Source organism: Eschscholzia californica, unplaced genomic scaffold (assembly GCF_041429995.1).
Source record: "Eschscholzia californica isolate CP2 unplaced genomic scaffold, dmEscCali1.0.p SCAF_4, whole genome shotgun sequence".
NCBI classification, from domain to species: Eukaryota; Viridiplantae; Streptophyta; class Magnoliopsida; order Ranunculales; family Papaveraceae; genus Eschscholzia; species Eschscholzia californica.
This window is the reverse complement of record NW_028238461.1, coordinates 18,881,890-18,907,193: the sequence shown is the minus strand read 5'-3', so window position 1 is coordinate 18,907,193 and position 25,304 is coordinate 18,881,890. Positions and strand designations below refer to the sequence as shown.

General features: G+C 34.3%; 2 protein-coding genes across 2 annotated transcripts; one reads left to right on the top strand and one right to left on the bottom strand.

Moving 5' to 3' along the window:
- Positions 1 to 6,537: 6,537 nt before the first annotated feature.
- LOC147543415 (uncharacterized) lies at positions 6,538 to 9,724 on the bottom strand. The gene has a single exon (XM_086635429.1). The coding sequence runs from the start codon at positions 9,722 to 9,724 to the stop codon at positions 7,451 to 7,453; it is 2,274 nt and encodes a 757-aa protein (XP_086491555.1). The 3' UTR covers positions 6,538 to 7,450.
- A 9,962-nt stretch (positions 9,725 to 19,686) lies between these two features.
- LOC147543414 (zinc finger protein JAGGED-like) lies at positions 19,687 to 22,494 on the top strand. The gene is made up of 5 exons (XM_086638006.1): positions 19,687 to 20,121; positions 20,249 to 20,373; positions 20,728 to 20,901; positions 21,195 to 21,279; positions 21,550 to 22,494. Coding segments are annotated over exons 1-5 (918 nt in total). The 5' UTR covers positions 19,687 to 20,119; the 3' UTR covers positions 22,082 to 22,494.
- The last annotated feature ends 2,810 nt before the right edge of the window (positions 22,495 to 25,304 follow it).

The window sequence follows — 25,304 nt, the reverse complement described above, 5'->3', positions numbered from 1 at the left end:
ACTTAAAATTTTAAAAATAGTTGACTTAGGTAGGGGTAAGAAAGAAACACAGAAGGATGAGAGAAATAGACTTCATGAAGAATCGATATTGTTATAAGGAGAAAATCTAGAACTTAAATAGATGCAAATGGGGCTAGACTTGATGAACTAAAATACACAGAACATGTCAGGTAGGCAACTTGCTTTTCATGAGATCAAAGATGGTGCAACAATTTTATGCGCGCGAATTCGACAATGAACATTAATTGTCGTCTAGTTTGATATATTTCTTAAGTTTTATTAGTTGTTCTAGTTAGGGTTATTTCCCAAATAGCCCCAAACTTTGTGACCGGTTTCCTGCCTAGCCCCTACTTTGTAAAATATACCCAGATGACCCCTTTATCAGATTCCATTATAACACCGTTAACTAGTTATCACCTCTCTTTGCCACCTCATCATCTTCCCCGGCAAAGGTCGACGACCGACCAATTTTCCTGCCGGCGACCTTCAAACCTAAAAAAAAGAAAATTATTATCTCTCCTCTCTCTCTCTAAAACTCCGGCGAAGGGAAACCCCTTCGCCGGAGGTGAGTCTGTTCGCGAACAGATATGTTCGTGAACGCCTGTTCGTGAGAGAAAGAGGAGAGATAATTTTTTTAATGTTTGAAGGTCGTCGACCAGCGACCGACGACCTTCGCCGGGGAAGATGATGAGGTGGCGAGAAGGTGAGGTGGCAAAGAGAGGTGATAACTAGTTTGGGAAATAACCCTAACTAAAACAACTAATAAAACTTAAGAAATATATCAAACTAGACGACAATTAATGTTCATTGTCGAATTCGCGCGCATAATATTGTTGCACCATCTTTGATCTCATGAAAAGCAAATTGCCTACCTGGCATGTTCCGTGTATTTTGGTTCATCAAGTCTAGCCCCATTTGCATCTATTTAAGTTCTAGATTTTCTCCTTATAACAATATCGATTCTTGATGAAGTCTATTTCTCTCATCCTTCTGTGTTTCTTTCTTATCCCAAAACTCAGATGTCATAATAAACGATGATGAATTTTTTCCACTTTTGTTTTTATTATTTCCTTGCTCTCTTTTCTCCCAAGTGGTCTTTGTTGGCTATTTGCAGTTGTGGTACTTTGCGCGGGTCAGTAAAAGGTTTTTTTTTGTTTGATGAAGATTGTGATAAGTCTGACATCCATTTATTGTGGTCTTTCAAAATTTTATAACAGTGTTCGTACTTAAAAACTTTGTCGTTATTGTTTTGTTTAATCCATCATTTGTAGTCTTCAACTGCAAAATCAAATATTAGAAGTTAATACTGATTTCAAATAAAAAAAAATAAAGACACAAGTCTACAAAATGAAATAATTTAGTAATTACCTGATCATCATCTTTTCTCTGTTTTTCGAGTTTATTTGTAACATGGCCAAATAACCAAAAAATTCGAACATTGCTTGTTAATCTCGCCATAACGACACTTAAGACCCTTCACAACACGAGTTTAATTTGTACGGTCATTGAAGTGTTTGGAAACTTTGCTCCAAAAAGTACTTCATTTTTTTTTATCATTTCCAACATTTACATCTGTTGCGATATGTACATAACTGGATCACAACATCACCAGGTTGACTATAATGCTTAGCAGTAACTGTTGAGTTCCGTTTTTCAGAAAAATAAAACGTTTCTTCGATTTCATCATTTGCTAAATCAACTCGATCTCTTATATTAAATTTATCCAAAAAACTATCGTTATCATTGAAATCAGTGTTTGGATTAACCGATGAATAAAAAGAAAAATTTGATCAAGCTTGAATGGATAGAGAAGAAGAGATGAAAAATAATAGAGAACATCGGATAAAAATTTTTTGGAGTGAACCCCTTAAATTAGTGATCCAGCCCAATTTAACAGTTGGGGTCTCGAACGGCTTGAGCTGAGAGTCCAACCTATGGACTCTCGGCTTAGAGTTGGGGGGGCGAGGGTTGGGCTCCCAAAATTTAAATTTAGGATTCCAAACTCTCACAAGTTGGGCTTGCTGGAAGTTTCAAGATATAATTTCTACCAACCAATAACATGGATTGAGTAGACAACACTTATTAATCACTTAAACTCTTAGCTAGGTGTACTCCTTAGTTCAGTCAATTAAATTCTTTTCTTCTGAAATCGGGACTGAGATGATTGATGATGAATTACTAAACTAGGAAAAAGAAAAAAAAACATGGATGTTTGAAGTAATAAATGAATCTAAACTTTATACATATTTGTTCAACTGTTTACTGTATAGGCACATACTTAGCCATGCAGCTTTAAACATAAGAAGAATACTCCTTTTTATTTCATTATTTATGTTTAGAGTTAATAGCCGTCAACTTTCACCCTACCCTGATTTTGCTTCCCATTTTTCAGTAAAACACTGTGATCTTAACCTGCTTTTAGCTATAGATAAAAACCCTAATATATAGACTTAGGCATTGCATGCAACAGCTTTAAACAGTCTCCTTACTCTTAATTAATTATTTCATTCAAGACAAATATATATAATTAATTTGGCCTTATTGCTAAGCCAGTAAGTCCTCAATCATCATACATAACTTCAAACCTGACAGGAGTAACCTTTCTCTCTCTCTCTCTCTCTCTTCGTTCAGGTGTGATCCATCAATAAGAAAAAAGCAACCCACAATTAATCGGCCTTCCATTATCCAAGTCAACATGATTTAAGAAACACAAAAAGTTGACACAACCCACATAATTTCACGACAAGACGACAGATAAATTTTTTTTAGAGTAGGGAAGATTATAATTGGCTCAAAGCCTAATTAAAACGTTCTAATTTGTAATTTAGTTCGAGAGCGGTTAGATTTGTCGTCATTCAACTCAAAGTCATTGACAATAAGTGGAGAGGACTTAGACATTATATTCTTGGTTACTAGATACCAATTCTCCCATGTGGGACTGTTCTCACACGCCTCCTCGCGTGTGAGATTCTTTTGAGCCTAGCACGTGAGTCTTTTCGGGTGAAGTGAAACACGTGTGACTTTTAAGCTTTCGCGTGCATGTGGGCCTAGATCTGATATCATGTTACGTTTGTGGTCACCAATTCAAAATCAATTTACAAGCAGTGGACATGACTTAGACATTATATTCTTGGTTGTTAGATACCCACTCTCCCATGTGAGACTATTCTCATAACGACTGTGAATTGGTGTGACTCGGTTAGAGTCAAACCCAAGTAAGAATCTTGAGAATATCCTTTGAGATATTTTTACATTTCTCGTATATCATATCTTTCCTTTATGTGTATCCTCTCTTATGTAAAATTTCCTTTTGTACACTTCATTATGGGTTGGGAGTTCCAGTCCTAACTAATTATTTAACACCACCAACTATAACATGAATAATGTTCACCAAAAAAAAAAACTATAACATGAATAAATTTCTTTTCACTATTTTAAGGTTCAATCCCAGTGTATTTTAGCTTTTCCTCTGGTAGTCTTGTAATTTGAATTCTTTTCTTTACAAACCAGAATTTTATTAGTATTTAGTATAACACAAATGTTGTCTATTTTGTACAAGAGACAGGTATGAATCTAATGATACAGTAATTGTGTAGTTTGTCAACAGTTGGTAGCCCAAGTGGTTCCAAGGTGTTGACATAAACTCCAGAAATCCCTGGAGGTCCCAGGTTCGAATCCCAGAGAAGGTGGAATCTTTGGTTATTTGAATTGGGGTTATTAGGGTGTAAATAATGTTGTTGGGCTTTAGGCCATGTCTTGTTGGGCTATAGGCCCGGTTCTGTTAGTGTTTGAGTGCGCGGTTATCGAGTTTATCACATCTATGATGTATCAAGTGCCAAATGTAACGACTTACGTAGATCGTAGTCGACTTCCAAAAAAAAAAAAAAAAAAAGTAATTGTGTAGTTTGGGCCAAAAAGTTTATATCCTGATTAAGATGTTGTTTTCAATAATTTTTTCTAAAATATAAACTGAGCTAGCACTATGATGGTGATCGTTCCTATAAATTATTTTTTACATGATATCTTTCCGGCGCATGAATTCTTATAGGTATAAAATTCAATAGGGTCTTCACCAAAAAAAGAAATTCAATATGTATTGTGTAAAAATTCTTATATATATATATATATACATATATGCTCATAAAATAATGGGTACTCAGTGTACCGCTGCAAACTTAGAAAAATAGTTGATATGAGATCAAATGTTGTGTGTAAAACGTAAAAAAACACCCTTTCCCACTTAATTCTTTTGGTATTTTGAATATGTAAGTGCTTTATAAATTGAGGAAATAAAATTAATTAGGGAAGAAACAGATGACGAACTCTTTACTATTATAAATATTCATTCTCACTTTACTATTATAAATATTCATTCCCACTTAACAAAATATGAACTTCGGTATTTATAAATGCATAAGAAAGTTGTAGATTAATTCTAATTATATGTATTTATAAATAATCTACAACTTTCTTATGCCTTCATCCCAAAAATAAATATTCTCGCTCCACGTTTCTGACCGGAGTTGTAATCACTCCCCAAAACATATTGCCGGAGTTGGTTAGCTCCTCTTCATCTTCATCTTAGTTTGTTGTCATCCCTATTCTCCCAAAATACCAACAAGTTCTTCATATACCATTTATAACTTCATTAATCATATTCAAAACTTATAACTTAATTATTAACATCTTCAACTTATAACTTCATTATCATTTTCAACTTCTAACTTCCACGTTCAACTTCTAATTTTCCATCTTTCTTCATTTTCAACTTCATCTTGTTTCTCGTTTGCTTCAGATAAAATGTTGATATTTTGATTTTCTATATGTTATAACTTTCGTTTCTTTTTATCATCACTTCCTCATTTGTGGTTGACAACTCTATTTATTTCTGACAAGTTTTCGTACATATTTTGATACTTCCTTCGTGTTTCTCTCTCTCCCATTTATGTTTTCTACGTTGTCATAAAAAGTGCAACATAAACTCTGTTCATTGACCCTAACGCTAACTTTACCTTTTAATCATTGGAACATGGGCATCTTAAGGGAAATTGGTGAAAGATGTGTGGATTTCACGAGTGTACCTACTTTGACAGAGAACTTGTCAGATTTGAGAACTTGTCAGAAATAGAGTGGAGCTTAGTCCTAAGCTAGCGCTTCCACCATCGTTAGCGCTGTGAAAGACACAAACCTGACCGACGAACTCGCCAGTAGAGTGTTATAGACACCGCCAACTTACCGTTGGTAGAAAGACAAGTTGTGTTAGCATAGGTCACTCCAACGAATTTACTGCTTGACATAGGCCCCTTCAGTTTATCAAGGAAATAGTCGTAAGAACTCGTCCGATGAGATTCTTAGAAGGAAACTATATCAAACACTCGGAAGAAAATTAAGTCCATGTAATATTTGAGAAAAATATTTTAGAAAGTAAAGAGAGTTACGATACCAAAGATGGGTGCCATGAGATCAAAGAGAAAGTGATCTAGAGAATTAGTAGGGGAAATAATCTCATATTTTGAAGCACTAGTACAACAATTTTCGCATCAGAAAGACGCAACGATTTGAAGACTCGCATTAAGTGCAGAATAAAGCATGTTCCCTCTACGATCGAGATATTGAATTCGATGAACATTTATGTTTTTGAAATAAATTGTAGTTCTGATAGATTGATTAATATACTTCTGAGATATTTAGTCTTAGGCTCAACGTAAAGTACCGGCATTAGCATTTGGGTCATAGACTAACGGTTATTAACAGTCGTCTTTAGTCAACTGGGTGAACGGTTAGTTTGTGACCCAGATCCTATAACGGACAAACTTTTGACCCAAATGCTAATATTGATACTTTTCTTTGACCGTAACACTAAATATCCCTATATTACACGCTTGGAGCATAAACAATTAATCCCGAACACAAACAGTTATTATCTGAACAAACATGTAAATGCTCAATGTATCCATTAAACACAATCTTTTTTAGATCTAATAATATTATGTTTGCAACTTTGCTTCAATGATATCAAACATAAAACACAATGGTTGAAGCATTCATTTATTTGCAGGCAACACAATTTGTTTGTTAATTACATAAATGTGAATTTTCATATCAAACACTTGTCGTGTGAGCATAAGGCACTTGTGGTGATAGATTGCCTTAACTGTTGTAAAAAACGTAATTTCATCACATCAATGTGTCTACTTGAAGCAGACATGGACATGTACATCGCAACACTTAAACAATATATATTTTGCACAGGGGCGAGCCCACATAGGGGCCTGTGGGGGCGCGTGCCCCCACGACCCTAATGTGACTCGTATGTGCCTTTGTCACTATATTATGTATCTATAGTTCCACATTTTAAATAGAATTCTTCTCTAGCTCAAGTGGTGAAACGCTTGGATTACACTGTGGAGGTCTTGGAATCGACCCACACACAACACCTTTTTTTTCTTGAATTTCCACTAGTTACACTTTTTTCGTAGAATGTCTACCATTTACGTTAGTTGAAAGGATTGTTTGGTTTAAGACGACTTGATGTAGAACGCAGCGGAATTAAAAGAAGATAATAAAAGTAAACGAAGAACAATAAAAGAACAAATAAATAACTCGAAATAACTATAAACTTGATTAAACTCAATTGGTTTTTCTCTTCAACATGAATCATAAAGACAGACTGCACATCCTTTTATAGGATATTGGACTTTCCTAGATAGACTCAAACTGGACTTTCCTAAATAATAGAAATACTGAAATAATGCAACTTCCTAAACCTAGATTCATTATGAATCTTACTAAACTAGGACTCTGTCTTAAACTAATCAATATGGCCGGTTGGCCTACGTGGCCGTTAGGTCCACGGTAAAAGTGTCCACGCCGGGTGCCCCTGCATCAGCTTCCCCTTCTCCCACGAGGTTCGTCCCGAACCGTTTTGATGAAGGAAACAATGTGAGCCACCCGTATACTCTAAATTCCGTCATGGCGATTCGTAATTCCCACTTCGAACGAAGTTAGCATGAGAAGTGAAGGATACTAATTTGCAAGAAATCACCAACAGTATCCTCATGTTGCAATGAGTCACGCCAAACTAACATAAGTGAATTAACAACATTTATCTCACCATCTTCCCACGGTAGACTCAACCACTTTACAATGTTCAAGAACGCGTGAAGTACTATGAACAAGTGTGAAGTAAGAGTAATTGTAACGAATCTCCAATATACTTCATCAATAGCCAAAGTATAAACATAACCAACGCTAACTGAGATATCGATATTGAACGATGTAGTGTAGATATGCCACGCAAAATTTACTTTCCCACGTTCATCTTCATGTAGTCTATATACTCTAACTTGATTAAAACTCGGAATTTGAATTACTTTCCGAACCAACATCTGACAAGAATAATTGTCGGCCGAAGTTTCCCATATCACAAAAGGTAATATTGCGAGAATACCTAACTCGTCGATATTTCTAAGGGATATAGCATCGAACACGTCAGAGATATCAATAACACCAATGGCGTAAGAAACTTGAACAATGCGACGACGAGCAATTCCGATGCTACCACACTCGTGATGTCCCCAGCTTTGATTTTGTCTAATGCTCCAACCTCCAAAACATGAGTTTTGCCTGAAACTCTTTTGAGCTCTAAATGACCGAGTTTGGGTCGACGAAGACCGCGTTCTGATGTGTTTCTAACCACAAGGGATGGACTACCATTAAAATTGCAAAGATATAAGCAATCTGCCATTCCTGAATTCCCACAACCAAGAACCAAAACTTCCTTCTCACAAAAAAGGTTCCCACTGCCATACAAACTTGGATGAATAATAGTCCCTATTAAATTTTCCATTCCTTCAATTTTCGGCACGAATCCTTCTACATTTTCGCCTGTAGCAACGACTAAATAATGACAAATATACTTGTAACACGATAAAACTTCCTTCAATCTAATAGTCCTTACTCTCCAAAACCCAATATTAATATCGAATTCATCATGAACCACAGTTTCAGTAAAATGTGGTCGAACATTGAATTGGTTAACACAAGTTTCTAAGTACTCAACAAATTGGGATTCCACTGATCTTCTTGAACCATTACTATGCACCTCAATGAGATTATGAGATTGTGGAATCAAGTTACAAGCTTTTTCTAAATTTTCTTTTGTGTCTACCACAATAAAATTATCATCAGTAAAATTTCTTTTCAAACCTTTCAAGGATACAAAATTATCATGAGAAATTTCTTTATGTGGCTCTGTGATGTGTAAGAAAATTTCTCGCTGTTCTAGAACATTTGAGTCATGGGTTTCAGGGATAGTTAAATTCGTTGTGACCCCATATTCTGAATCAGAAGAAAAAGAAATCTTACCTTTTCCAGTGAATTTTGGCTTCAAAGCATCTTCTTGGATGGAAGAACCATCAGAATCTACAATTGAATCACTAATTTGGGTGATTAGACCACCTTGTTCACATTCAATTGAGCTATTTGTACTAATCTTGACACCACCTTCTTTGATTGCTGACTTCAACTCGTTTTCTTCCGTGGAAGAATAGAAGAAATCGACTATTTCTTGAAGAGGTGAATCATTGAATTGAGTAAGTTTTGCTACAATCAATGGTTGGGGTAGATTTATATGTAAATCATACTCTTTATTTTCTGCTGTTACCAAACCCACTTTGTTATCAATACCTTTACAAGATTCGTCTTCTTCCTTTTGAACTAGACTCATCGCACGCATGGGCTTCTTCAAATCATCATCTTCTATAGAAATTTCATGTTTGATAAATGTAGAAACCCTAGATCCAGTACTAGTGATGGTGGGTTGTGTTGGTATTTGTGATGGTGAAGAGTAGGTTATAGGTTGTAGAGGGAAGATTATGGTAACTTGGTTTTGAAAGTTGTGATTATGGTGTTGGTAGTAGTGTTTCCGATGTGATGATAAGTGGAGTAGAAGTGGTGTTGAGGGGGGAATTGTAGGACCAGGATTAGGGAGCATACCGTTAAAGTTGTTCTTGAGCTCTGGAAGTTGTTGAATTGTGTTGTTGTTGATCGATTGTTCCAACTGTGACACGGAGAAGAGGCCTCTTTCAGTGTTCTCCCATTCTGCTTCTTGCTGAGATGTAGAATAATAAGAAGATGGAGGTGGCGGTGAATATGGTGTATGACAAGAAAGAGATGGAGGTGATGGTGAATATAACGTGGAATAGTAATAAGATGGAGGTGTTGGTGTATAAGATATTGGTGGTGGTGACGATTGGTAATGATAAGGAGACGGTTGTGGTGTATAATAGTTCGATTGACGCGTTTCTAAAAAAGAAGACTGTTGTGGTGGTGGTGGTGGTGGTGGTGGTAGCGAAGTTGATACTAGAGGTGGTGAACACGATAGTGAGTATGGTGGTGGTGTATACGAGTATGAAGGTGGTGTATAAGAGTACGGAGGTGGTGGTGATGGTGGTGGTTCGGTTTTGGTCGGATAATAAGAAGGTGGAGGGTGTGATGAGTTTTCTCGTACTGTTTCTCCCGGATTCCAATGATAATCGTACGAATTCTTATTCTCGTACAAACATGACGCACATAAACATCGATTCGTTATCCCTTGATGAGTATAATCTGATTGAATATAATCATCTTGACGAATAGAATACGATTCATACGGATTTAACTGGTCTGGAAATTTTTTTTCAGAATTACTAGCCCAAAATTTTGGTGGCTCTGAATACCACATGATGTAGAACGCAGCGGAATTAAAAGAAGATAATAAAAGTAAACGAAGAACAATAAAAGAACGAATAAATAACTCGAAATAACTATAAACTTGATTAAACTCAATTGGTTTTTCTCTTCAAAATGAATCATAAAGACAGACTGGACATCCTTTTATATGATATTGGACTTTCCTAGATAGACTCAAACTGGACTTTCCTAAATAATAGAAATACTGAAATAATGCAACTTCCTAAACCTAGATTCATTATGAATCTTACTAAACTAGGACTCTGTCTTAAACTAATCAATATGGCCGGTTGGCCTACGTGGCCGTTAGGTCCACGGTAAAAGTGTCTACGCCGGGTGCCCCTGCATCATGACTGCTTATTGAAAATACTTTATAAAGTGCATATTTGGTCTAAAATTGGTTCTTATTAATTGAACTAATTCAATTTTGGCCTCCTCAAAGTGACCAACTTAATAAAACGACTTCGTAGAGATGATGAATTTTCTAAATAACTCCCTTAATTTTGATTATGTCTGATTTTTTAGTGACTTGTATTTTGGACTTCAAGATTGTTTTTTTACGTTTGTTATGGTAAACATGTTATTAGAAAGAAAAGTTTATCTTTATTTTTTTCCATTACAATGACTTGCTCTTCATCATCTCCACCATCGTTTTCTTAATCTTCACCACTATCTCTTCATCCCTTCCTTTGTTTTTTATTTCAATATTTTTTGGGAATGCAGTTGGGGGAAAGATCCCAAACTATATTGATGAGAAAATTATTACTTGTTGTACATCAAAATTAATATCTAAACTATAAATAAAATTTTGTTGAAATTTTATTTTTTGATTCTAGCCTGATCGTATACTATGGAATTCTTTCACTAACTATAACAAAAAAAGTGCCTCCACTCATAAAATTTTCTGACCTCGCCACTGATCGTATTGTTTTGATTCTAACATTTAATTGTTGACCATTCACATTGTTGTTACGTTCAGTCACACGTCTGTGCATTTCCTTATTGCCTTGTGCATATCACAGTTTGTTACCGATATTCCTTTTATTTGTACTGATTTTTGTTCACTTGCAGACTTAAATTCTAGGGACAGTGAGAAAACAGTGGGTGACTCACAAAATAGGAACAAACAACTAATATCGGAGTCTTCGGGCCCCATATTTACTCATGTAACGTCAATATTCTCGGGTGGAGTGAAGGGTTTCTGCGATGCTCATAGACGATATACATGCAATTGCTACCAAGATAAATTATAAATTATCAAGTTAAACCATTTCATGTAACAATAATATGCCCAAAGCAACTACTGATTTGCAAAAGAGCGATACACATCCAGTATTTGAGTCGTGGGACCCGGTATTTACTCATATAAGACAACTATTCTTCGGAGGAATCAAGGCTTTCCGTGATGCTCTTGGCCGATAGACAGTTGCTATAAAGAACAGTTACAAATTTTCTAATTTGTCTATTAAAGGTCAAAATTATAAATACAAATGTCATATAATGTTGTGAAGTAGATGCTTGCGAAGCAAAATCTATCACGATTACTGAGCCTGCACATATAATGATTTATGATGTCAGAAACAAAAACTAAAAATGCAAAACATAATGCATGTTTTATGAGCTACTCCTAAAATGTTTGACGCATGTACTGATTTGTTACATAAAAGTGGATTCTGCGTGACACAACATATTAAGATATATATTGAAAAAATAGAAAGTCAATTTTGGTAGACAAAATTAATTTCTTTGAATCAGTTTTTTATAATGTTGTATATAACATGCATATTGTATTTGATAAAACATTTTTTTAAATTGTCACCAAGATAAATAATACACTACAAAACATACTTTTTGGTATTATGTTTCAATTTTAAGCTAATCTTGTTTTTCATCATAAATAAAATCTTTTGTGCATCTGGAATTTTGTATAGAGCAAAATACATAATAAGATCAGAAATTTATCAGAGATACTAATGGGAATCCCAATATATCACCATTATTATAATTATGTGTGGATAAACATTTTCGAAAGACAAACTATGGAAAAGCATGATACAGAACACACTTGCGTCAGCATGTTTATTAATAGCAAAATACAGAAAAGGGTTGATAGAAAATTTGTTTTGTATGCGACATATATTAAAATGACTAGTCTGTTTAGACAACTATAATGTTGCGAAAAAATATCAACAAAAATATAGAACCAAAAGAAGTTGGATATGAAAACGAAAAGAAGATGAAGCTGAATGTGAAGATGAATACGAATCATAAAAAGAAAAACATTAATATAAAAACCTTAAACCCTTGTTAACCAAGGAAAGAAGATGGAGATGAAATCCTGAACAGGGTAAAAAGAATGAAAATCTAAATAAACATAGACTTAGCAATAAAGAAACATCTATGATTTGAAGCAAGGAATAAAACTCTTTTTCTCAGTGGAGATTTCTACTGGGCCAAAAGTGGAAATACTTAGGTATGTGTGAAAATTTTACAATCTACGAAAATGCTAAAATTCTTGTTACGTTTGTTTAGTATGAATGGTTAGTATCTTAGGTGCCTAATATGCAATAAATAGTTAAGTTAGGGGATAAGTTGAATTACTCAACTCTAATAACCCTAAAACAGTTAGGTTAGGAGCTAATCTGCAGTAAAATAGTTAGTTTAGGAGGTAAATTAGATTAGTTGTAACCATTATGTTAGTTTAAGGGGCTATTTTCACTTAAAAATGTGTTGGGGTTAACTAATAACATAATCTTAAAAAAATAAAAAACATAATCAGGAATCAGGTTTAAAGGCGGCCGGTCGAAGTGTTAGTGGCCCCCGCAGGGCTTGCGAAAATGAGGGAAGGGGTGTCATATTTGGGGTGATATTGTAATTATATTCTTAAAAACGTCAAATCCCATTCCCTTTCTTCTTCTTCATTGGCACTTTCTTCTTCTACTTCTTTTTAATGAAAAACCCTAATTTCTTCTTCTTCTTCACTTCTAAAATAACTCTTAAAATTTGAAACCCTTGAAATCAAGAAGTTAAAAAGATATCATGAAGAAATCAAGAAGAAGACGATCAATCAAGCAGGTTTTTCTTTAACCTTCTAATTTTTCTTAACTATTTCAAAATTTCTAAAGATTTCGATCAAACTCTTGTAGTATTTCGACAAAGCTCAACACAAAATTGTTGTAAACACTATTTTGTACACCTAATGTCAAAAAAAGAAGTTTTTCAAATTTTTCGACTGAAACATTTTGATTTTCGATTCCTTTGTTTAAAGAGGATGAAAAAGTGATGTAGAAAACTTCTTGCAAACAAAGTCTTAACCAGGAAGAAGATGACGATTGAAGATTCACATTTTTTCACTAACATAGCTATAGTTAAGATGATGATGATGATGAAGGTAATGGAAGAAGGAAAGTTACAACAATTTTGGGAATAAATCTAATGGACAAACTCTTGTTTAAGATGAAGATTGTACGATTTCATGCATTTCTTGGAAAGTTGATTTTAGAGAGAGAAAGTGGTGGAGGGCAAGGACTCAAGCGGTTATTTGAGAAGAGAGAGAGATTTTTGGGGATTGTGATTGAATTTTTTTTTTGAAACCTTTATATAGAAGGTTAATATAGGTATTACGTGAAAATGTGTATTATGGGAATTTGTGTTTTGGTATGGGGATTGAGTTTTTGGACTAAATGTCGATTTTTATTTTATTTTATTTTGGACTAAATGTTTATTATTTTTCTAGTGGCTCAAATCTACTATTAGGTTTAAATTTTTGGACAAAAATCTAAATTTTATTTTCCTTTTAAGAAATAAACTATATGGGGTGTTTGGTTATTCCTACCATGGTTCTTTAGTCCGTTTGATTAGGACTCTTGAATCCCAAGGATCCTTAAGTCAAAAATTTGTATTGGAACAAAATCCCACCCTACTCCATAATGGTAGGGTTTTGGAGTAATACACCCAAAAGAATTTCATACTCCTTTTTTCCCCGAAAACCTTTCTTTGGAATTATTTTTTTCCTCAGAAAATCGTGTTTTTTTTTTCAAAATTCGTTTATTTATTCAAAACATTTTTCTCCAAAATCGATTCTTCCCGAAAACCACTTATCCAAAATTTTTCTTGAGATTTTTCCCAAAAAATTGTTTTTAATCAAAAACCGCTTTCCCCTCAAAATCAGAAAACTTTTTTGTTCCCAAAAACCGTTATCTCCCTAAAATCGATCTTTCTCGAAAATCATTTTTCCCCGAAAAACAATTTTTTCTTCAAAATCGATTTTTTTTTTCCGAAAACCACTTTCCCCTATAATAGCTTTTTCCCGAAAACCACTTATTCCTGAAAACCTTTTTTCCCCGATAACCTTTTTCTAGAGAATCGTTTTTTTCAGAAACTGTTGATTCTTAAACAAATTTTTGTAAAAAACCATTTTTTTCCAAAACCTATTTTCGCGAAAACCACAGTTTTGCCTGAAATAGTTTTTTTTGCGAAAACTGTTTTCCCCAGAGAAACCGTTTTTTCTCAAAAAATTTTTTTCTCAAAATATAGGTTTTCTAATAACAGGAAATTGGGGCTCCGGCCCAATTTCTTGTATTTTTTTGTTAAAAAGACAAACCATCTTTTTTACTAGCTAGGCCCCAAGTAAGTTATAAAAATAGGCTTGAAGGACATTTTTAAAAGCACCAACTTTTTAAGAGTCAAAAATACCCTTCATTCAATTAGAAATACCTAGTAATAATGTAACTAAAAAATTAGGAACTTGAGTTTTTCTCATGAACGAACCAAGTTGGATTGTCGACGCCGATTAGAATTTCTGGGGTTTGAATTGATTTTGGCTATAAGATAGGTTGATGTTTTTAGGTTTTGGTGATTTAATCTATTTGCTTGTTGTTTGAAGAGGTTTTTAAGGGGTTTGATTTAGTTTTTGGTTCTAAATTCTAGAGAGAGAAAGTTATATATACTTTCAATGGAAGGAGAATTTGATAGTGTAGGGTATAATCCAACTTCTTCATTGCTTTATTTTGATTGAGTTATGAATGATAGATGACAATTTGTTAGTTTTGATGTTTATGTTCAAACTTATTTGTTGGATTTACATGGAAGTTGTGAAAGTATAGTTGATGCATGCAATGTGTTTGATAAAATGCTAGAAAGAGATGTTGTTGCTTGGAATGCAACGTTAATTGGTTATACAAGACTTAGGTAGGTTGAAATAGCTATAAAATTGCTAGATGAAATGCCTATGAGAAATATTTTTTCTTGGACAATCATGATTGGTATTTATGTTCAAATTGAGAATTTCATGAAAGCTTTGGAAGTTTTTCGAAGAAATGTAAAATGATGGTGCTAGAGCTTATAAAATGACTATTATGAATTTGTAGGGGTTTTAGCTAGTTTTTCGATACAACATTCTATTAGACAATATATAATAATTTGAACAAATTTCATGTTAAATCAATTCAAAAACTAATTTGCAAACCATTTGCATGGCATTGCAAGGTGTTTGCAAAGCTCTGCAAGGTGTTTGCAAGGCTCTGCAAGGTATTTGCAAAGCTTTGCAAGGCTATGCAAGGTGTTCGCAAGGTATTTGCAAAAGTCATGCAAGGTGTTCGCAAGGCTCTGCAAAGTTTTTGCAAGGCTCTGCAAGGTGTTCGCAAGGCTCTGCAATTTGTTTGCAAAAACCATGCAAGGTGTTTGCAAAAACCATACAAGGTGTTTGCAAGGCTCTGCAAGGTGTTTGCAAGGCTTTGCAAGGCAGTGCAAAGTGTTTGCAAACCATGCAAGGTGTTTGCAAGGCTCTGCAAGGTGTTTGCAAGGCTTTGCAAGGCAGTGCAAAGTGTTTGCAAGGCAGTGCAAGGTGTTTTGCAAGGTATTTTCTTAGACTGGGGTTAGGTTGGTCTTTTTACTGAAATTGAAATTTACATAATTGCCATCAGGGAGGTGAAGCCTAAAAAACTTTGATGAATCCTTTTTAACCAAAGTCATAATTTCTTAGGGAGTTTTGGCCAAATTCCCGTTCTAAAAAAGTACAGTTTTCGGAAAAATATTGTTTTTCGGGGAATAACAGTTATCTGAAAGAACGGTTTTCGGGAAAAAAAAGCTGCTCCAGAAGTTTTGGTGAAAAATGATTTACGAAAAAAAATAAAACGTTTTTCGGAAAAAATCAATTTATGTAAAAACGGTTTTTGGAAAAAATTATTGCGGAAAAAAAAAATAATTTTCGGAAAAATATGATTTCTGAAAAAAAAAATATTTATGAAGAACCAAATTCGAGAAAAATAGATGGTTCTCGAAGAAAACGATATTTGACGGAAAAACGAACGGGTTTTGAAATTTTTTTTCTTTAATTTCTTTTTAAATAAGCGTAAAAAATTCAAATAATTATAAATATTAGAAGTCTTATTGGCTACTAAATAACCCAGAAAAAATCTATTTGACTTACAATCGAAAAGACTCATGAACTGTGGATTCATGATTCCTTTATCCGAACACAACATTTTTTTTTGTTTACTTAAAGCTTGGGAATGAATACAATTAGATCAGAAGAGAAGTTGTAGTTAAAAGTGGAATTTTTATTGAGATTGAACATGTGTCACAAAAACCCTTAAAAGCATTCTAGAAGTTGTGTACTAGGGCAACATTGTAGTATGGGAAAAGAGGAAAGTGAATTAATATAAATCACCTACTTTTTCACTGTGAAATGGTGACTGGAAGAAAATGCTTCCTGGCTGAATTTAATTGAAATTGAACTTTTCCCAAGAAAAGAACTTGTGTTTGTAGAGAAGAAAAAAGGATCAATTTGTTATGTCTTTCTTGGTTAGATCAGTTTACTCTTTCTATTGACTTCTTTAGCATCTTCCTCATCTACAGTTCTTTGTTTCTTGCCTTCTTGGTGTTGGACATTTTTCATTTTCAGTTTACACATATACAACGATTCATGTGTAAAATAACACTAGTTTTGTGCACAAATTATACAAGCGTAATTTAAGTAGAATCACCGTAAAAGAACTCGGTGTACTCAAAGTTTTGTTTCACATGTTCTGATAATAACTTCTAAATCACGTTTTTGAGCATGTATAGATCAACAATATATCTAAAATAATGTTCAAGTGGAGTCCATAAAGATGTATGCAATATCATGAATATAAAAAAAAGGAGTCTTACATACTATTTAGGGTTATTTAGATATTGACGCCCAACTTTTTAGCGATATTAGGACTACACCCTCAAAATGAAAATATATATGGCGTGATCCCCGTTCTCGATATTTTCGTTAAATATTAGTTAAGTGGTTCACCTGCCAACCACATGTGTGACTTCTAACAAAAATACCCTTTACAGGATATGTAGTTTTACTTAGACATTGGCGCCCAGTTATTTAGTAATTTTAAGACTACATCTCCAAAATGAAAATATGTCTATAGTTGACTTCCACTCTCGATTTTTCCGTCAAACATCAGTAAAGTGGTTCGCATGCCAACCATATGCATAAGTTTTTTAATATTATAAGTAACAAATCTAAAACTAACTAAGGATTAGACTTTCTATCTAACAATTATATATGGGTTATTTAGACATTGATCCCCCAACTATTTAGCGATATTAGGATTACACCCTCAAATGAAAATATATATGGCGTTGACTTCCATTCTCGATTTTTCTCTTAAATATCAGTTAAGTGGTTCACGTGCCAACCACATGTGTGACTTATGACAAAAAGACCCTTTACGGGATATGTACTTTTACTTAGACATTACCCCCAGTTATTTAGCAATTTTAGGATTACACCTCTAAAATGAAAATATGTCTGTAGTTGACTTCCACTCTAGATTTTTTCTTCAAACATCAGAAAAGTGGTTCGCGTGCCAACCACATGCATGAGTTTTTTTATATTATAAGTAACAAATCTAAAACTAACTAAGGATTATACTTTGTATCTAACAATTATATATCTGAGATCTTTTCTGTTCTCTTTAATCAACCAAACTGACTGGACGGCCATATAGTATTAGGGTAAGCCTTTTTTTTATATATTTCCAATCGAGACCTATCTAATATATCTAGCCAGACGGGTCGAACCCATCTAGGACTTCGGGTAACCTATTTTCCTTGACATTTCTGGTTTATTCGGAGGGTTCTCGGACTAACTTCGAGTTCAGTGACCAATCACTTTCTGTAGACAATGCAATTTGAGATCTTAGATTCTTATACTGTTAGATTCGGATGAATTTTCCATCATATCTGAATGCTTATAAAAATTAGAGGAATACGAAACCGCAAACGAACTATTTAATGGTATTTAATGAAAAAAAAACAAGAATGGGAGTCTAACCCTAAACATATTTTTGTTTTGAGGGCGTAGTCCTAATAGCAGTAAATAGTTGGAGGTTATGTCTAAATAACCTAAATGTTTTATGAAGGGCATTTGGTCATAAGTCAGACATGTGGTTAGCACTTGAACCACTTAACTGATATTTAACGGAAAAATCGAAAATGAGGGTCAACACCATACATATTTTCATTTTGGGATGTAGCCCTAATATCGCTAAATAAATGAGGGGTAATATCTAAATAACCCTTACATATATGCTTGTTTTTTTCCAGACTTAAAACTACGAAAACAATCCACTAAAACCCTTAAAGCCTATTGGATGGACCAAGCAAGCCCAAACCGACTAAAATAAAAATTTGGTGTAACCCAAAACTCAACAAACTATATTGTTTATCTCACTCTCTAGAACATAACCTCATCATTTACATCGAATAAATTTGGTCAAAACTCCCTATAAATTTTTTGTTTTGGTGAAAAAACGATCAGTCAATTTTTTATTTGTTTTTAGCTTCCTAGGTACCTTTTTAGTTTGCAACACCTTGCGACTGCTCTGTAGCATTTTGCAACAGCTTTCCAAAAAATATTTAATTTTTCTCAAACAAAATACAAATATTTGGGGTTTTCATAAAACAAATATAAATTTTGAGTTTGTGAACAAAAAAATAAATTTTTTTTTTAACTTAAAAAAGTTTAAATTAGGGGGTTTTGACAAAATTTTCTGTAAATATATGTACCCAAAATCACCCATATTACACCGATCATAGTTGGAAGTTGGATCGTTAGGTTTTAAGCCACGCCACCTCTTAATCGTGGTTGAGCTAATTTGTGATATTCACTTAGCAATATAATTGTCCGGTCTACAGTTCGATTCATCAGTACTATTGAGAGAAATTAATATAGCTACTAGGTGTGAATAGTGACTTAATCTCCAATGCGTCCATGCAAGACAAGAAATGTATAATACTTCCATATCAATGACAAGCACAGGGCAGGGGGTAGTACGAGGCTTAAGCTAGAAGATGACTTTAGGGTTATGAAGTCATGCATGCAAAGCATGCCTTTCTTAACATAGTAACTAGGGCAGCATTGTTATAGGGTTTGGTTTGTCGTGATTGTCCTCAAGTGTATAAGTAAGCATTTGCATTATTGAGAAAGCAGTCCATTGAGAAGGAAGAAGATGTACATGTCAAAATTAAAAAGACATGGACATTTCATGGTGGGTAGTGATCATACACCCATTTCTTAAATCTTAATATTCTCTTAAAAAATTATTCTTTAAAAAATGATAGAGTCGTAGAAAATCAAGGTTAAACATAGATCAAAATTGGTAACGCGCCGTCATGATTTTCAACCATCTCAATTAGATATAAAAAAATTTATCATAGAGAGAAAGATGACCTGTAAATTTTGACCGTCTAAAATAATTTCATGTGAATTTTTTTTTCGAAATTGTCAGCGTGCCTTGAGTCCTCGACCTCTAAGGCGGAAGACTAAACTTGTTACCAGTCCAACTAAGGGTTGTGGGCATTTCATGTGAATTTTGGGTAATCTATGGTTTATGATTTTCTTTTTTCATTTTCTTTATTTTTATGAAATGAAACTCAAAAATGGTTTAACACTACTCATGAGTACTTGTGAGATATACCTAGCTAGTAGTAGGGCAAAGGAACCTATTCCCCCCTTGGAAGGACAAAAAACAATAGGCAATGTCTCTCTCATTCTTCCTTCTCACTAAACAATACAAATCTGCTGGATCTTAACCCTCTCTCTCTCTCTCTCTCGTCCTCTTTCTTGGTCACGAGACTAGACGACCTCTCTAATGGTGCCCTTTAAATTACAAAAAGAGAGATGAGTAGTTTAGGGCACCAGACAGCCTGGCAGAGAGAACTGATAGAGAACTTCCAAGCTCTCATCCCCAGCTGCACTCAAACTAGCCCTCTATATTTTGCAGTCTTAAACTCAAGTGTTATAATTTCACAAGCTTTTTTATTATCTATCTGAAGTTCTTCCTTCAACCTAATACTTTTTTTTTATTTTCTCCCCACTGTCTTTCTCTGTCTAAGTACCATGTAAGTTCATCTATATCATCTTCCTCACCAAAACCCACAAAAACAAAGCTAGTGTGATCTTCTCATCCTCTCTTACCCATTAACTAAATCTCTCTCCTTTTTTTATTTTTATTATGATTATTTGCAGGAGATCAGATGAGAGCAACCCTTTAGACCTAAACAACTTGCCGGAGGAATACGGAAGAGACGTCGGGAAACAAGTAGTCTTTGAGCTAGAGAGTTCACTTGCAACAACAGATGCTTCAGATACAAGTATGATATCACTTTACCTATAAAGATAAGAAAGATCGATAGAGAAGGCCGAACGAAACCCTTATTGTTCTTTATGTTTTTTATACTTTAACATTTTTAGGTTTTGTAAAGAAGTTGAAGATCAGAAGTGTAAAAGAGAGGAAAAGAAAAAAAAAAAAAGTTTGTTCATTTCAATTTAGAAAAAAAGATTAGTTTTTCCTTTGTTTTTCTTCTTTTTGATATTTGGGACCCAATAAAGAGATGGTCATGTTGTTAACTAGCTAGGGTTTTTTAAATTTGTCTTTGAGGATTAGTCTTGTCATGTTAGTTTCTTTAAATGGTTGGTGGGCTGTTTTTTTGTTGTTGATGTTACAGGGTTTAACAGTAGGAAAAAGAGGAATGGTGGCGGTGGTGGAGGTGGTGGTGGTGGTGGTGGAAGAGGGAAGGATGGGAAAGATGAGAGTGGTAAAGTATATGAGTGCAGGTTTTGTTCTTTAAAGTTCTGCAAATCTCAAGCTTTAGGCGGCCACATGAATCGCCATCGTCAAGGTAAGTTCTCTCATTTATAGCACCTACTAACTATATACTAACTCTACCAGCTGTTATAAGTAGTATTTTTTGTTTGATTAAAGAAAGACAACTTTTTTCAAGTTTCTAGTTATTGCTATGAAACCCTAGCTAGCTAGGTAGTAGGCCATTGAGGGAAAGACATAAATAGTTAGTCATGTCTTCTTGATGCTGAAATTCTTGGTGGGTTGTTGAGGAAATCTTGATTTTTTTGATTTGATGGGTGATGTTTTTATGTTTTTTTTCACTTTTGTTTTTGTGGGGGTGGTGGTCAGAAAGAGAGACAGAGACATTGAATCGTGCTCGTCAGTTGGTCTTCAGTAATGAATCTATAGCCGCTCAAACCTGCCCTCATCTAGGGTAAGCATTAATAGCTTCTTCTTCTTCTTCCTTTCTCTCTCTCTCACCCTCTCTTTCTCTTTCTCTCTCTCTCTCTCTTCTCTCTCTTAAGTATTAGAGAATCACAACAAATTCTACCTCTTGGTTTGAACCTAATGCCATAAAGGAATTATATTTAAATGAAAGATTAGGGTTCTATTTGATTATCTCTGGCCTATTTTCTTCCTATATAGTGTGGTTAAGTTGATAAATGAGAAGCTATTATTTCCTTGTGTTTGATTGAGAAAACAGGTTGAGAGATCCAAACCTTACCGGAGCAAGACCGATCCCAACCGTTAACTTTAATCACCAAGCTGGAGGAGACCCAGCTCACCAAATGCCCGCTTTTCGACCTATTTACCCAACAAGACTATTTTCCGGTTCTTCACCTACAATCCTTCCACATCCACCACCACCACCGCCACCACCACATCAACCGTATCATTTTTATCCATCACCGTCAACATCCTCTCCCTCATCTCGCCTTGTATCGACTTTCCCAGCACAATACACTCAGCATCATCTAATGAATGATTACTTAATCAACGGTGTCGGTGAATCAAATTACACTTGCATTGGTGCTCCTCTTGGTCATATCTTCCCACATGAAGCTGATAGAGTTGGCCGAGTTTTAGGTTTATCGTCTCCATCGGGTAGAGGTGGGGGAGAGTTGTCTTTACAAAGTCATCAAGAAGATATTGGACTAAATTGGGGCCCTAGCAACTATGGAAGAACACAACAACTAGATCAACCATCAACTAATCGGTTTCAAGATGGCTTCTAGGGTTTTGGATGAGTTGGAGTAGTAGCAAGAGTCCTCTTGTAAGGAGCCGACTCATCATTCTCAAACCCACACAAATTACTTAAGGGATTCAGACAAGAATGAGAGTTCAGTTATTTTATTAACTATAGAGAAGGGTATGATTAACATCTTTTGATCTCATCATATACACACACTCATCCATTTAGGTTTTGAGGTAGTTAAGTGGGGAAGGGGAGTTGGTGTGTGTTGTGTACTTGGGAAAAAGAAATCAGAACTGGGGTGGGGCAGATGGACAAGGAGTTAGATCTCAACTGAATGTTAGATAACCTTTTAAATTTGGAGTTCATTTTGCATGGGAGTTGATTTATCATTCTACTTCTTTGTGTGATTTTTGTCTTCTTTGATATTTGGATATATGTACAAATACTTTGTCATCTCTCTCTCTCTCTCATATATATATATATATATATATATATATATATATATATATATATATACACACATATATACAAATTATAAGTAATGAGCTTGTGAGACTATCTCACATTTCAAGAGGAACTTTACTAAACCAAGGGAATAATACAATGATCCTCTTCGGTTTGACTTGAGTAACCTCAATTTTAATATGGTACCATAACTAGGCCCACACTGGACATGCACAATGGCCACACGTATTCCACGTCACCCAAATTCATAAAGCCTACTAATGGCCTGTACAAAATCTTCTAAGTGAATCTATCGCATTTCGGATTGTATTTGAGATATTCAATATTAGCCAGTCTCAAACATCTCCTCTAAAACTCATCTAATCATTTGGAATAAGTTACAATTATTAGATACATTGTTTTCTTTTAAGGTTATTATTACCTCATGATACTGAATCCAATACTCTTAATAATGGAATAAGATTTAGATTTATATAGATCTCAAAATTTCTTGAAAATCGAAAGCACAATTAGCCACGAGAGGGATTATATCAATCAAGAGTTTGTTATTTTTGTGGGGAACATCTGAGGTTTGCTCAACAGCCTAGAAACTAGAGCATCTCCAATGTAGCACTCGTTATTAGAAATGCAAAAGTGACAGAGAAAACTCTCTCAAAAAAAAATTCAATTTAGATCTATAAGATGATGTTTGCATTTAAATAAAGGTGTCTCACAAAGACACTTTACCTCTATATTCTCCTCTTAATATATCTCGAATTGTCCAACTTACTATCATTTTTAATACTAGGGTATATCTCGAGTTGTATCATCAAATTTGACGAGAGATATCCTAATTTTTTGGTATTTTAGTTATTGTTAATTTTCTTTTGTTTCATTTTTCTTAAATTAATTATTTTACTGAGAGAGAAAGCTTTCAATTTCTTTTTTTTTAACCCAATATCTTTTGTTTCTTTTTTTCTTAAATTAGTTATTTATTTCTGGGAAGGACACAGTTATTTTTTTTTAAAATAACTTATTTTATTTTCAAAAAATGAATATATTTTAAATTTTGAGAAAGGCTTCCACATAATATCCTTTATAAATAAAAGATCTTTATCTCAGTCAACATTTTCCCTTCTATTTTATTATATAGATTTAAACCAATAGAAATAAAATTTTTGTATATTTTCAAAATAACTAATTATTTCTTTACAAAAATAATAAAGTCATGTAAGTAAATAAAATAACTTTATAGATTTGCATTAGGGACACAAAAATTGGGTATTTTGCCACCTAGGAATGAGAACCTCAATAGCTTTATAGTTTCTCCTGCCGTTTTCTAAAAGGAATCAATGTTTTTTTGCAATCAAACCAAATTCATGGACTAAATTGAATTTTTGTCTGGTTAAGGGAAGAAACCGGACCAGATTTAGTTGTTCCTGATTTTCATTCAAGAGAGTTTAGGGTTCGAGAGAAAATTCGATCAAAGAGAAGATTTGTGTAGAATTTCAGAGGGAAAATCTTGTTTTTATTGATTTCAAGTTTAACGAAGTGATTTAATAGCTTGTTATAAAAATTCTAGGGTTTATGATTTATAGTTTGGGAATTTCTACGTTCATGTGATTGTGGGCAATTCTTAAGGTTATAAATATTTTGGTGGAAAGTAAGAATGAGAAAATTTGCGAAGTTAAGTTCATTTGAGTAGAAACAACGAACTGTGCAATGCAATCTTTTGTCGAGCATTTTTGTGTTGATTGAGTATCTGGATGAATTTATTCAAAGAATAATTTGTATCTTAGGATGTTATGTTTCCAAAATGGTATAGTATATGTAATTTGGAGTTCGGACGAGGAGGTAATGATCATTAAATCACACAACGCACGGTCAGAAAATTGATGCGCTGTTGTAAACATTTTGTCTTTTTCGAAGGGGTCGTGCTTGAAATTAGGAGAAACAAATTGATAATAAAATGTTATAAGTTGAACCATTTTTCCAAAGAAGTATGGTATGATCGAAATGACCCTAAACTATGGTTGGATTGAATCAAAGAAAAGAGTCATGCATGGGTTCTTCTAATGTTAAGCGAGTTCGATTTGGGTTATAAGTGGTTCACGATTTTTGTTCTTTTGATCTTTATTTTAGGGTCCTTGTTGGAAACCCCAACAATTATGTTTATTTTATTTGATTTTTTCCGACGAGATTCGAAACGAGTGTTGAGCGAGTTGCTCGAGGCAAGCGAATGAGGACAGAGTCCTAAATCGCTACGTAAGGGAGACCTCTTGTTTCCTTTTGTGTTATCGTCTAGATTCACGCTAGGTATACGAGATGTGGATGCATCATGATGTGTGGATGGATAAATGATCATATTGCATGATTATTCCGTTGATTTCAATAGAGTTTATAACGTTGATTATGCCTATTTCTGAGATGGTTTTACAATGAAGTTTATATTGTTGATTTTGATTATGGATGGGTTGGTTTGATGATTTTGACTCGCAAAGCACTTACAAACTAATGATTTTGAAATAATTTAAGATAGTCGACATTTTGGAAATGAAGATTTCGTATGTTGGAAATGAAGATTTCGTATGACGTATGAATTTGGGAAGTGGATTGACATGAGTCATGAGGGTCGTGGCTGCTGCAGTGCTCCACTCTTGCTAAGACTCTCGTTTAGGTAGGCTCTAGGGACTCAGGGATTTGCTATCTCTGACCGCTCGACTGTTCTGTAAGCCTGTTACATTCCGACATTTGGGGCTCAAAGGTTGTACACCCTGCATCGCCCGACTGGTTTGGAAAGCATACATATTAAAAAGCAT